This window comes from Calidris pugnax, unplaced genomic scaffold, assembly GCF_001431845.1.
Source record: "Calidris pugnax isolate Ruff unplaced genomic scaffold, ASM143184v1 scaffold56, whole genome shotgun sequence".
Lineage (NCBI taxonomy): Eukaryota > Metazoa > Chordata > Aves > Charadriiformes > Scolopacidae > Calidris > Calidris pugnax.
The window spans coordinates 4,505,370-4,519,800 of NW_015090839.1; the positions used below are offsets into that span (position 1 = coordinate 4,505,370).

The following is a 14,431-nucleotide window of genomic DNA, read 5'->3' on the forward strand; positions in this document are numbered from 1 at the left end:
CTGGCACATTGCACATTGCAGTCTGTGTGGAGGCCCCAGCCTCCTGCCCCGGACCTGCGCTGCAGGTTTGGGATGGTCTTTGGAGATGGGCTGCTCTGAGGTCTGTGACTCCCCCAGGACCTGCAGGTGGCTCACAGATGGACTCTTGCTTTGAGTGCATCAGTATTTCACTTAGTTTCCTAGATCCTATCGCTGCTTCACGGTCCCAGGTCCATGATGTAAAACCACCCTCCTACCTGAACCTGTCCCCAGGCCTGTGGCAGCCACTGGCTCACTGTGGTCATAGTGAGCTGCTAGCTCACTCCTCTCAAATTCAGCTCCTATCCCATAGTAACAGGCTCTGGTAACAGCTGTGCCTGGCTGCAAAAATATTACCTTGGTGCGTTGGTGTTTCTGACGTTCATTAACTTAATTACAAAAATATAGAGAGGAGCATGGTTCTTAAAACTCCGTTTCTGACATTTACAGAAAGCTTTGACATGATAGATAACAGTAAAAGCTTACGCGGATGTTACTGACTCCTGTATGTTACTGCTCTGGCTGACTGACTGCCACAGGGATACAGTAGAGAAAAAGTGATTTGTAGACAACTAATTGCTAGTCAACAGTCGGGACTAGTAGTGTCTGTGCAGAATTCATAGCAAAATGCAAACGCCGACATCTCTTGTATAGATGAAGTGAAAAGACTCCCTGTCTTTTTCTACTTTACCTCCCCCCCAATATTAGTATTCTCAAGTGTTAGATTAAGAGCAGGGGTTTTTAAATTTTTTTTTTACCACAAATGTCAGTCATCAGGTGGTCTGTAATTCTTACCAGGACTTCTTTTGTGCATATACTCTCTAATAAGGCTTTTAACTGCATATGCTGCCCCCTCTGTGTCTTTATTTTTCATCTCTTAACAACAGAACAGTTTTTCTTTTTCGATCTTGTTATATGTTTGATCCTTTTAGCTGAGGACTACTTTCTTACTCAATCCCTGGAGATAAACTTGCTCCAAGGGGTCATCTACAAGAGCTTGGCATCTTAGGCCACACACCCCATCAGCTGACTTCTACAGGCTGTGCCTTTACAGGTGTTGCTGGAAGCTGATAGTTTCCATGAGGTGGCCTTTTAGCTTGGCTGACTGGCTGTGGTGCTGTCTAAGTTACAATTCCATTCCTTAGAGCTGGTAAAGCTGTCGCCATCCTGTACAGTTGTAGCGACTTTGACTGACACAACTAGAATTGGACTGTGGCCTAGCGTTCAGGAAGAGGCAGGTAAGTTTTTCAGACTGCAGCTGTTTTTCTTCAGAGACGTCATTCGTTGGGTTGCTATATTGAATGGTTGTGTTGCACAGAGTTGTAGCAAATGCGTAGAGGAAAAAGAAAAGCGTGAGTGAGAGAAGATTTCCATCTGTCTTACGTTGGTTTTGTTTGTTTTTAAATGTCAGATGCTTTCTTTACCTGTCGAAAGATTGTGCTTCTGGCGAAGAGCACGTCCACCCAGATAGAAGGCGTCTTTGCTGCGACCAGCGAACGATCAGTCCCAGAAGAGCAAGAAGCCCTTCTCCAGCAGTGGCTGGAGGAAGGAGCAGGGAATTTGCCAGCCAGCGAGAGTGTTCCAGCAGAGGGGGAAGTATCAGTTGCACTCAGTAGTGACTGGTTAGAAGGTTCAGAGCTATTGATGACTAGCCTCAGTGACCTGAATTCGGCTCCAGAAGTCACCCGGTGTGCTGGTCAGCAGCTGACAGAGCTACACACCTTGGCTTCTTCAGAACCGCAAGATCATGAACTGGCTGAACTGGCAGAATTACCAGTAGAGAAAACAGTGGCTGTAGCAGGCAGTGCCCCTTGGGCAGCTGTGGTGCCACAGACAGATCACCAGATAGCGGGCTGTGCTGCTCTGGATGTGGGAGTGCAGAATGAAGACCCAGCTGTGCTGGCATGGAGTTTAGCCAGTGAAGAAGAGACTGTGCCAACGGACCCCCCAGCCTGGCCCATTCAGAATGTGGTACAGTTTTATCCTTTCCCGACAGAGGTGCCCTACCACGGTCAGTAGTAACAGCTCTGAATCTAATGTTCAGTTTGAGATTTCCATTTGTAGTGAATGTGGTCAGGTTTATTGTGGCTGGGCTTGCTGTCAATAAGACATTGATTTTATCTCTCCATGCAGAATTGACAGGATCGGTTAGTGAAAACTAAGTTTTTGCTGAGGGAGGGCTACAATTAGTAGTCTCTGTGATATTAGACCTTCTGGTTTGAACATCCATATATATGTGCGATTCCCAGGAACTGTTCCTAAGTACTGGCTGTATAATATGAAAAGCACCCAAAAGCTGGTTGAGTTTTTCCATATGCTTGACTCTGTTTTTCTGTTATGCCATCCCCACTGACAACTATCCAAAGGCATCCAAAAAAAGCATCTGAAAACCAGAGTGGGTGAAGGTTTGCTCAGGGACCAGAACACCCTAGCTTAGAGCAAGCAGTGTGCACTCGCAGCCCAGAAAGCCAACCATGTCTGGAGCTGCATCAAAAGAAGCATGGCCAGCAGGTCGAGGGAGGTGATTCTGCCCCTCTACTCTGCTCTGGTGAGATCCCACCTGGAGTACTGTGTCCAGCACTGGAACCCTCCGCACAGGGAGGACATGGACCTGTTGGAACAGGTCCAGAGGAGGGCCACGAAGATGATCAGAGGGCTGGAGCACCTCTCCTGTGAGGACAAGCTGAGAGATTTGGGGTTGTTCAGCCTGGAGAAGGCCCCAGGGAGACCTTCCAGTACCTGAAGAGGGCCTACAGGAGGGATGGGGACTCTATGAGGGAGCGTAGCATTAGGATGAGGGGAAACAGTTTTAAACTGAAAGAGGTGAGATTTAGATTAGATATTGGGAAGAAATTTTTCACTGTGAGGGTGGTGAGACACTGGAACAGGTTGCCCAGAGAAGTTGTGGAGGCCCCTTCCCTGGAAGTGTTCAAGGCCAGGCTGGATGGGGCTCTGAGCAACCTGGTCTAGTGGGAAGTGTCCCTGCCCATGGCAGGGGGGTTGAACTAGGTGGTCTTTAAGGTTCCCTCCAACCCAAACCATTCTATCATTCTGTGAATGAAAATGGCTATTTTAAGGGTCCCAGGGAAACAAAAGTATCAGCAGGGTACCCCGTATGGCTCTAACTTGGCTTTTTGTTTCTTGCATGTAGAGATTTTATGGAGAGACTGGGAGGATCTTTCTGCCCAGCCCTGTGTGCCAGAGCAGGTCTCGAAAAACACTCCTCTCTTTGAATTTCGAGTCATGTCTTACAACATCCTTGCCCAGGACCTGGTGGAGCAGGGCGTTGATCTCTACTTACACTGTCATCCAGACATCCTGAAGTGGGACTACCGCCTTCCAAACCTTTTGCAGGAGATCCAGCACTGGGATCCTGATGTGAGTATGACTTGAGCCCTTTCCACATCAGCGTCACCAGAACTTGAATTCCTTGTTTGACCTAACAACATTTAAAAATGGGAATGTTGGGGAAAGTCCTAGGAAGATACTACCTGCTTGGTAACTGAGCACTGATTCCTCTGAGAGTGTTTGAGGCCTTGTGCATACATATGTGTTTTTGGTGTCTATCTTGCTTTCATTGTGTTACTTTAGAAACTAGTCATACTTTGATGGCAGGGCTTTACTTTAAACAGCAGAAGAAGAGATAATGTGTGTCTGGGGAGGAAAGGACCAGGTTTGTAAGGGAGCACAGTAAGGGAAGCCTGCATAGAAGAGGACTTGATGATTTTTCTCTATTCCTTGAGTCCTCTTTGTGTGACAAAGGATCATCTTCCTCGTCACTGTAACAATGAATGATAAGCTAATGTGATGCATAAAGTTATTCCTATCTGGAAAGTACAGGCCAGAGTTGCAGTGATGACCTTTCTGGTTGCAGGGTTGGTATATGAGTATACTTTTCCACTTTCTTGCTTCCACAAAACAAGGTAACTAGCAAATACTGGTGGAGTGAGTGAGGTCTCTGCCTGCCTTCCAGGTCCTGTGTCTCCAGGAGGTGCAAGAGAACCATTACTGGGAGCAGCTGGAACCGAAGTTCAAGGAGATGGGTATGTCCTACTTTTGTGTGTGCATCTCCAGCTCATGGGACTGGGCAAGCAGCTTAATGTCTTCACAGTGCTGGATCTTGAGAGAGCTTTTTCAGTTTGTCAGGAGGCTGTTGTAGCTGATCTTTCTCAGAGCTGACAGATCAGAGTAACAAAACTGAGAGTGTCTTAGAAAGGCAAAGAAAGAGTACACTGTGATTATTGGAATAGAATTGGGTATAATGCTGTACGCAAACATAGTAGGAACCTCTTCTGCTACACAGACTTGCTGAACTCCCCAGCTGATGTGGGGAACCCAAGGTAGTGACTGGCTAAACCTTCTAATGGGTGATGGTTTCTTTTCAGGCTTTGCATGCTTCTATAAACGGAGAACTGGGACGAAGACAGATGGCTGTGCAGTGTGCTATAAACACAGTAGGTTCCAGCTGATCACTGTCAGCCCTGTAGAATACTTCCGACCTGGCCTGGGCATCCTGGATCGGGATAATGTGGGCCTGGTGCTGCTGCTACAGCCTCTGCTCCCAGAGGGCCTAGATCCGGAGGCAGTTAGTCCTTTGTGTGTTGCCACCACTCACATCTTGTTCAATCCCCGTCGGGGAGATATCAAACTGGCCCAGATGGCCTTGCTCCTAGCAGAGATTGACAAGATTGCAAAAACTACTAAAGGCAGCTACTATCCTGTCATCTTGTGTGGAGACCTGAACTCCGTACCTGATTCTCCACTCTACAAATTCATCCGGAATGGTGAACTTTCCTACCATGGGATGCCAGCCTGGAAGGTAGGTGCCAGCCAGAAGCAGGATTGGGTAGCTCTTTGTTGCATGCTGCTAGAAAATTGTATGGCTGCATTCTTTTTGTTGTGAGGAAATAGTCTGAATATTGAATTCAGTTATTCAGCAGCCTTCCCCAGTGCCTCCAGCACTGCCGAGGAAAGAGGCAGACAGATATGTGCATGTTGTTTCCACCATTGCTTTTTTGATTTCCCTTGAGGCAGACCAGTGATAATAGACCACTTAAGTTCAGGTTATGGGATTTTTGTGCCTGGGTGACTGGAAGTGTAGGGAATACAACTCCACCAAGACTTAACTGAAATTTTATGTGGATGTTTGATCTGAAAACAGTTTGAAATGGGCACCTGTGCTAGAATCTCTTGTGGTTACCTGTTAGTGTGTATCCATGATCAAATACATCATTGGCTTTCGAGCTAAATCATCAATTCAATAACAGATGCCTGCAAAGTATCTTGTCAGGTGACTTCTAGCTAATTTTATCTGTCCCCCACAATGGAAGGTTTATTATATCTGCACTATAATCTGAATAGCTTAGTTCATGCCTTTCTGTGAGGGCATTCTCCTGTCTTGCTCCTGGCAAGTGTATTTACGTAGATTTTCAATAGCTTGCAAAAGTTCTGCTCTGGGCTGCTGATCTTTCCTTTCCCATTTCTGGCCTCCTTGCAGGTGTCTGGTCAGGAAGACTTTTCCCAACAGCTGTATTGTCGAAAACTGCTAGCCCCACTGTGGCCAAGCTCACTGGGCATAACAGACAATTGCCAATATGTCACCCTGTGCCAGCCAAAGAAACCAGGTGAGCTCCAGTGTGCACTGAGAACATGAGTTTGGTGAGGATGGACAGCTTGTGGGCCTTGCTGTCTCCCTGAGTAGCTTGGGCATGTGTTGTGTGGGGCACTCAGCAAAGATTCTCTTCTATCCATTTCTTTGGTATATGAATTAAATTTAATTTTTCTGGAGTCTATTGCTGTAGGCCGATTTCTGCCATTTTCTTTTTCTAGTCAGGAGCTGAATGTTCCTCTACCAGTAACGATTGCTCTGTGTATCTCTTTCATATTCCCAGACTTAGGCTTTTGTGCAGTTGTAAACCAAGTTCAGCAGCCACAGCTTTCAGCTGCAGGTGTTTATGGGAATGATTTTGAGCAGTCACAGTCATTCCTAAGACCCCAGTTACAATCATGACTGTTCTCTACTGTCCCTGGAGAGGATTTAAAAAAAAAAAAAACAAACAGAAAAACCCCAAAGCACCCACTAAATAGCTTTTGTTGGAATCTTGAATGTAGAACTTGTATTCAACTTGATATACAGAATTGTTTTTTCTTTTTTGGCAGACATTTCTTTGACTTGCACACTAACTGATCTGTTTAAAAGTCCCTTGAACTTGTGGTGTCTCAGAGGTGACATTCGTCATTTATTTCGTGAAGGTGCTGACCGTGACTGTTGGATTAGGGAAAGCAATAACAATAACTGTGCTCTGTTCTTCTACATTCATGCATATGTTCTGTTCTACATTTAGGTTATTAAGTGATTCCCATTATCATGGTCTCAGAGTTCTTGAGCACAAAAACGTCTCAAACTAAAGAGGTCTAAGAGCTGTAAAGGTCTAAAGAGTATGCAGATGTTCCCTGTAGATGTGACTTCGTTGCAGTTATTTTTTTCTTTTAACTTGTGTTTTTCTCTGCAGGCAGACGTAAGTACAGCCGGGACTTCCTGCTCCAGTTTCATTTTTGTGATGTTGCTTGTGAACGACCACCACAGCTGGTCCTCTTGGAAGGTGTGACAGATGCTAAACCAGGTATTAATGGGAGATTTTTCAGCTTGTTACTCTTCTAGCTCGATTTTGGTGAAAACGTGAGGTGAAAGTAATGCCTGCTGAGAGAAGGGGAAGGCAGAAGGATGCCTTCTGTGGCTCTGGGATTAGTAATGGATTCCACCAGTGCTCAGGGGAGCACAATCTCATACCACTGTCATACACACTGACTGTGTTTCTCAAAGAACTTCTTACAAAGTGAAATATACATATATATATTTCTTTTTTTCTGCTTCAAGATTTTTGGTGGGGGAGAGCAAACCTGAAGACTGTAACGTCACAATTGCCACAGCATAAATGTCTCTGGATGCCAGTACTCAGTAGACACTGCCTCACCTCTAGGCCTTGTGGCATAGCTGGTTCTGCTCTCTGCATTTCTGTTCTGCCTTTCTAGACACCCTTGTGAGCAAGCTGTAGGCTAAGGCAAATAAGCTTTCTTTGAGAGCAAAGGGAAGTATCCTGAGCTTTGATAATACTTAGCAGGACAGAATATGACTTCTCAGTTGTTTGCACTGATTGCTCTCAGGATGTTCCTGTTAGTCTTAGAGCTGGAGTTTTCTTTGAATATTTTTCTTTAAAGTGCCTATGACTGGAAGTTATCTGCTCTTCTTGGGCAAAAAGATTCATTTGGTGTTAGAAGAAGCTTTGTAGACTTGGGATGAGCAACCTGTTCTGGGATCTATGCAGATCTGGCTGGAATCTCTTTGCTCCTTTGCAGACTGCCCTGCACACTGGCCGAAGCCTGCTGCCATGGTGGAAGACCCTGATCCCCAGCCATTCATCCCAAGGTAATTTGGTGCACCTTCAGTGGCCCCACTCTTGAAGCCCGGGTTTGTTTTCCTGAGCACTGAAAGTCTGGCTGAAGTAAAGACTGAAATAAATGTGAGGGTGGAGAAGAGAAAGGAGGGCTGTCTGGAAGAGCCAGATCCACCAAGGGTAGTTCCAGCAGCTGGGTGCTGTTCTGTCAGCGTTGCGTTGGTGAGATTGAGAATGATGGGCATAGACAGGATTGGGTATTGAGTCAAAGGAAGTTCATAGTCCACTTTATCTTTGGTGTAAGCAGAGTGAATAATACTGAAAGACGGTCTTTTGTGCGTTCACAAAATAGGAATAATTTGGACAGTTGCATCAGCAAGGAAACATCTGACTTCAGCTGTGACTGCAGTACCGAACACTTCATTATCCTCTTTCCTTCCTTGATAAACGCTGGCTGTTCATGTGCAGGTCTTCAGGCATTATCCAGCATGGCCTCAACCTGACGTCTGTCTACAGCCACTTCCTACCACAGAGGGGACGCCCAGAGGTCACAACGATGCCCATGGGGCTGGGATGCACTGTGGATTATATCTTCTACTCGGCAGAGCCAGTGGAGAATGGGAAGAGCAGGGGTGAGTATGGCAATGTGGAGCTTATCCCTGTGATACTGGGAGAGGGCTGTGAGGCAAGCCAGAATGCAGCAATGCATTTCATTAAGCTGGAGTGGATCTAGAGGGTGTGACTTTGAAATGATGCACAAAGTGCAAGCAAAATTTGCTCAGGTAACATGAGAAAACGCTGTGTATCTTTGTTATGGAAAAACTGGAGCTGCTTAGCTTAGGTTCATGTAGACTTTTGAGGAAGCTACAACAGAATGAAATCTGTTCTTTTGTGTAAGTATCTTTCTTGTGCTCCTGGTAACCAGCAGTGCTGGGCGTCCTGAGGTCAAGGCTTGGACTTCTGATCTGACTTGAAACCACACACTGGCCTTAGAAGGTGGTGACTCTGGTTGCCTTACAATGGCACCACCTCTCTGCTACCCGAAACAGGAGTTCTGTTAGTTAAAGACTGTGTGTAAATGCATCCAGGAACTGTTCCTGAGCTGGTTTGGATCATGTCAGAATCAACTTTGGGAGGAGGTTAGGAAGGAAGAGATGAATTCCTCCTCAGGGGGGAATTTGAAGTTATTGCTATGACTTAGTACCAGGAAAGGAACTTCCCATGTAAGCAACTGCCTGGTGAATTTAGTATATACTTGTATTATTCCTGTACCTGCAAGTGTATGAAACCAGTGAACAGCAGTATTACAGGATGCTTGCTGCTTTCATATCTGGGTTCAAAGGTGCATGCAGTGTTTGTGCCGGCTGTCTTCGCTCATCAGGGGAAGAACAGGAAAGCACTGACAAGCATCCCCCTGCAACTTTATAGAGTTAATCTACAGCACTGGTCTCTGGATGATGTTTATTTCCATTTTCTTTGTCAGGTCGCAGGCTGTACCAGGATGGAGCCCTGAAGCTGCTTGGCCGACTTTCCCTTCTCTCTGAAGATGTCCTGTTGCTGGCAAATGGCTTACCAAATCATTTTTATTCATCTGATCATCTCTGCCTGCTGGCTAGCTTTGGCTTGGAAATCTCCAGCCTCAGAGAGGGTTAGTGTTGGTTCCCTTTCCCAAAAGAAAAGTGTTTCTAAATACAACGGTTGGGGCTCTGGATTGCACAACTTGCTTGCAAGAAAACTCTTTTCCTTGTCCAGCCCTCAAAGTCACTTTCTCCCTTCATACCCTTACAAAAAGCAGGGATGGGAGGAGTCCTTTTTGCATTGGTGTTTTGTGGGTCTCTGCAAACCTGAGCTGTGTTCCCAGTGGGCTTCCAGTCGTATTCAGGTATTACCATCCCTTAGAGGGTTCCTTGTTCCACTGCTTTGTTTAGCAGATGTTTTACTGCTGCAGGAACCAACCTAAATCCCATGTTTATTTGTCCCGGTGTGAGATCCTGAAGGAGCTGGGAAAGAGAGGGGCAACACTGCCTAATTCTGGTTAGTTAGTTGCTACCAAGCAGCCGGGGACGTATACACCAATATTCTATGCCAAAACAATGGTTCTTTTAATTTCTCAGTGATAGTTAATGAAGTATGGTCCTCCCAGGACTAGTTGTATTGCCTTTGAGAGTGGTGGCTCTGCTAACTGCATGGAAATGGCTTTTACTTAATAATGTTTGAGGGCTGACTTGCTGGCAGGAGGGTGTGTGTAGTTGAACAGTTACTACAAGAAACTGCCTGGTGTGATTAATGGCCCAGGGAATGAGATTGCCAGGAATGGAGTCAGGGATTCTACAGAGCCACCCGCAGGAGCTCCAGTCTGCGGCAAAAGCCTGGAGGCCTTGGGGAAGGTTTCCTTCCTTTTAGCAGTGTCAGAATGATACCTGCCTTGTTGGAAAAATGCTTATGATCCTCCCAGTGAATATCAGGTGGAAAAAATTGTCCTGTAAGGCGTGACAACCCCAGGAGGCTGTAGCTCTGGGAGGTCCCGAAAGAGAAATGAAAATGGAAGGCCTGTGAGAGGCAGCAGAGCCTTCAGATGGAAGGGCTGATACTTGTCACTTGCCCTTCTCTTTCTCTGTGCCCTTCCTATTCCATTCAGCCTGCCAGGGGTCAGATAACCAACCAGTAGCATCCTTCTGTGACAGACTGAACTTCATGTTACTGCCTTCATCTGGAGCCAACCATGGTTAGGTAAGTTAGGACCTGTAGGACTGACTCCTGTCTCCTGACAGGCATCGGGAGGGAGGGGAAGGTTGTGTAACTCGGGGTAAGATTGTCAATCACTTGGATGCCAGTGTACCTTTGGTGTCCTGTCAGTGTGCTTTTGTCAGCCGTGGCCTGGCCAGTAGAAAACCAATAGAACTGTACCTGTTATTAGGGCAGATTCCCCAGTTCAGCCTGACATTTGATGCTCAGATGTGAGAGATGCGAGCAACATTGGCAGAAACATTATCAATCTTCTGTTCACAAATGAGGCAGAGAAATCTGGTCCCACCTCAGATTCTTGTGGGAGGGTACGAGGACGCTTGAAATACTGTTCTTTCTTCCTGAGTTATATTGGGGGACTTTCATATTTTAAATGTTACTTTCTTTATTGAAAAATAAAATTTTTCTAATTAAGAAAAAATATACAAAGTAATTGCAGCACCTCGTGCTCCTGGCAGCTGAACCCTCTGAGGGCTTGCTCAGCAAGGCTTTCTTGGCTGGGATGTGAAAGAGGAGGGGACAAATTAGCTACACAAGATAGCAGTAACGAGGGTTCAAAAGACGGAATGAGTGGGCTTAGCTGTTGTCTCCCAGCATGTCCCCAAATCACAGAGATGATTTATTTGCCCTTTGGCTTGTCTTGCAAAGTGGTTTACATTCAGGAACCCTTCCCCTCCTCCCAAAGAAAGCAAGTACTGCTGATCTTTTACAGCTCACTTCTGTAAACTCTACAGATACAAGGGTGTGCGTGTGGGGACTGTGTTCTGTGCCTATATGGTTGTGTAAGGACTGCATATTCCCTGCCAGGTGGTGTGGTATTTGCCTGGTGGCGTGTGGATGGCTTTTGCTACCCCAGTTGGGATAACACGTAGGAGTCTGTGTAAGTGAACAGCAGTCTGGGGGTGAATAGGTTTGCAGCTTCACCCTTAGTTTCACAGGTGATGGTTCTGGCCTGGCGCTGGTGCTTGTACATAGAGAGCTGTGTATTTCTATGGCTCTGTTTGTCTGACAGTTGCACTAATTTCTGCAGGTACTCTTACTCTGATTTGGTAGTTGGTTGCATTTGTAAATGGAGGGGAAGAGAGAGAAATTGGTGAACTGAAAGCTTTATTTTCTGCCAGGCTTGAAAAGAGGTTGCCAGAAAGCAGCCTGGTTGCATATAACTCCCCACCAGCTGGTAACATTGTAATAGGAAACTTGGAAGACACTAAAAGTTTAAAAACAAACAACTAAAAGCAAAACAAAAACCACCGTGACACAGTGTTGGCACTTACAGCTTTGCCTGTCTGCTTCAGTTGTAATTGCTGGCTAGCTCCGATGGTCAGTTGATGAGGGGGGTGTGTTTGTGTGAAAGCAGCCTTCCTGCCCCACCTATTGAGACCCATAAGGTGTGCACGGTGCACCATCAGATGAACTGGTTGCCCCTGCACTGGCCGAAGCACCCTGCCAATCCTGTGATGTAACTGAGGTGTAGGAGCTGTGCTTCAACATCACAAGTGCTTCTTTATTTATTTAAAGAAATATTTATTTAAACCAAAGACTTGACTTTTCTTTGGGTAACTTGTATGAAGGCATCTCTCAGGGAGCTCTTAAGGTTCCAGCTATATTTTGTTGGAGAATCTAATGTTCCACAGGTCAATCGATACATGAAATGGTATGGTACGAACTTGGAATGGTTAAGCTGTTGGACACTGGATATGGAGTCATGTGCTGAGAAACCCCAGGACAATGCCTGCAAGTCCTCTGATTCTTCTTTCTGAAGGTTAGAAACCTCCCAGAGGGGTCTGCAGCTCCTGAAGCCCTGGCTCACACATGATTCCATGAGCATTCATAGGTGAGACTGTTGCAGAAATGCAGGACCATTGCTAGTGACTGCATACAGAGAGACAAAGGCAGACTTGAAGAGTTGATTGCTGTGGTTGTTTTGACCTGAAGCTCTGGTATAGACCCCTACAGAGTTAACAGTTTCAGGAAAGAAAAAAACCCTTATGTTCTAGAGCAATTTGGAGTTAACATGAAATTGATCTGAAGACCTGTGAATGTCTGTATCTGGCTGTGGGAGACCATAGGTGAAGTTTGGAGATTGGGTGGGTAGAAAGCATCCCTGCTGCTAAAATAGTAACTAGTATATAGTTGTAGGGAGAAAATGTGTTCTGTGATGCTTTAAGAATAGCACACAGTGATACAATAGGAGGCTGTGCTAATGAGCAGCTCGTGGTGGGAAGCAGAACCAAGGTTCCCCATGTAGCTCAGAACACTCTTTCCTGACCTAAATGCATCACTAGTTGTCATTAGCGCAGCTTTCTGATGAATTGCAGAAGGGGTCTGCAAAATGGTTATGAAAGTGGAGCAACAGGAGTATCTGCTGTACTCAGAGAAGGAAGGTATCATAGAGGTAGGATCATTTGCATCACCTCAGTAGTGATGCAAAGCTCGGGGAGACTGGTGCTCAGGGGAGGGGATGCCAGAGACCACTGGCAGTGTTACACCCTGTTACCAGTCTCCTGAGCTGCAGGACTCTGTAGCTGTAGAGACAAACACTTTAGACAAAGTATCTTTGCTATACAACAGCTTAGATTGCACACAGCTGCTAGACTGTATTTAGTTACGCTATTTAGATAGAATTTGGACTTCCTTCACTTTCTCAGAGTTTTAAGTTCATCACTTCATGAGGATGCTCTTTATAACCAGTTTTCCCAATTACACAGGATGGAAGGAGCAGTAAACAATATAATTGCTTTAGTTTCTTTCCTTTCCTCAATAAATGAAACTTGGCTGCTGCTTGAGGTCTTTCTCCATGCCTTTCCCTTATGAGGTATCTCTCCAGCAGCTGTTTTCCCACGACTGCCATATCCAGTTATCTTTTTTTCTGCAGCTGTATTTCTTCAGTTAAAAGCTGTGGGTGAAATTCTTTAGGGCTCTTTTATTATAAACTCAACATTTTAGTAGTGTCAAGCCGTAAGACAGTGAGTTCCCTCACCCCTGAAGAGTTTAGTGGGAGGGGGGATCCCTGAAACCAACACTTAGATGTGAATAACTCTTGTTATATAAAACAAAAAAAAAAAGTTTAAGATTTATCATTAGGGCCCTATATGCCACCTGCTTTGTGAAGCACAGGAGAACTCTGAAATATAATTGACCTTAGTTCCTCTTCTCTGAAGAGACTCTTAGAGGCTCTAAGAACAGTTCAGCATCTCGAAGAGAACCTCTTTTAAGAAGGGATCAAAGTATGTGTCCTGCTACTAATGGTATTTGAGAGTGGTGTTGGCAAACAGTCTGCAAAGCAGACAGGTGTTGCTACAGTGTGATTTCTCCTGCCATTGCCACCACCTCACTAATGAACATTTATTGAATGTACTGTTAGGAATTTGCAGACATGTCCATAGCTCATCCAAATGCAGATGAAGCCTTTTGCTGCTCATCTAAAGGAGGCGCACAGAAGCTTTACTGGGATACCATCTCCTTTCTGTAGGCTTCCTGTTGTGCAAGTTAATTGGATTGCTCCTTACCAGTCAGTAGCTGCTTGGCCTGTAGTGCTTTCCAGAGCACCATCACGCTGAAATGCACAAGCTGCATCATCACTGCCATTGAATGTACTGTGTCGTGTTTCAAAGTATGAATCTGAGTGTCTGTAGAAAACTCACCTGCTATAATGATAACAAAGATGACTGATTTAGCAGCTGGCATGCCTCAAGCTCCTTCCTTTTGTCAGCTGTGCAAGTTTGGCTTCTCCTGTCAAAAAGTTATCCTCCAACTTCCACTGAAAATGTCATTCTAGCCTTGAAGCTCTTTTTCCTTTTATTTAAAATGTATTTATTTTACTTCAGATCTAGACTGCACATTCTTGTGCTCTAAGGGAATAGGAGTGCTGTATAGTGGAGCTGGAAAAGTTTTCCTAACTTTGGTCAGACAAACACAGGTGCTGAGGTGGCAAGTGGGAGAAGGACTGGGCTAGACGCTGGCATGTGCTACAACAAAAGACGCGTTTGTTCCATCCAGTCTTCCCTTTTATACAAAAAACCCAAACCCTTGACTTCAAGCCTTAGCAATGTTGTTTAGTTTTTTAGTCTTTTCTTTCTGGATGGAAAGCCTTCTACAACAGTCTTAAGTTTATTCAGTTGTTGGCCACTTTCAGGAACTGCTGCTGAGCTGGAAGTAGATCAATGCAGCAGTTATTCTAAAGCTATTCTTCTCCTTCCTTCCTCCCCCAGAGTGAGGTTGGAGATGGGATGGCAGTCATTCTTTGCCAAAATAAAAATATAAACCAGGGAAGC

The 14,431-nt window shown here is 45.4% G+C and overlaps 1 protein-coding gene across 1 annotated transcript; it reads left to right on the plus strand.

Annotated features, from left to right (window-relative positions):
• The first annotated feature begins 1,422 nt into the window (after window positions 1–1,422).
• ANGEL1 (angel homolog 1 (Drosophila)) lies at window positions 1,423–12,943 on the plus strand. The gene is made up of 10 exons (XM_014941706.1): window positions 1,423–2,029; window positions 3,170–3,396; window positions 3,992–4,061; window positions 4,404–4,837; window positions 5,516–5,642; window positions 6,531–6,641; window positions 7,375–7,444; window positions 7,881–8,044; window positions 8,896–9,060; window positions 10,051–12,943. The coding sequence occupies exons 1-10, from the start codon at window positions 1,423–1,425 to the stop codon at window positions 10,140–10,142; spliced, it is 2,067 nt and encodes a 688-aa protein (XP_014797192.1). The 3' UTR covers window positions 10,143–12,943.
• Window positions 12,944–14,431: the final 1,488 nt, after the last annotated feature.

What these genes read in the sequence shown, in the direction of transcription:
- ANGEL1 (XM_014941706.1), top strand. Translation starts at nt 1,423, where the DNA reads ATGTCAGATGCTTTCTTTACCTGTCGAAAGATTGTGCTTCTGGCGAAG. An exon ending in ACCGAAGTTCAAGGAGATGG is followed by an intron (nt 4,062 to 4,403) that starts GTATGTCCTACT and finishes GTTTCTTTTCAG; the next exon opens with GCTTTGCATGCTTCTATAAA. An exon ending in GGAGAATGGGAAGAGCAGGG is followed by an intron (nt 8,045 to 8,895) that starts GTGAGTATGGCA and finishes TTTCTTTGTCAG; the next exon opens with GTCGCAGGCTGTACCAGGAT.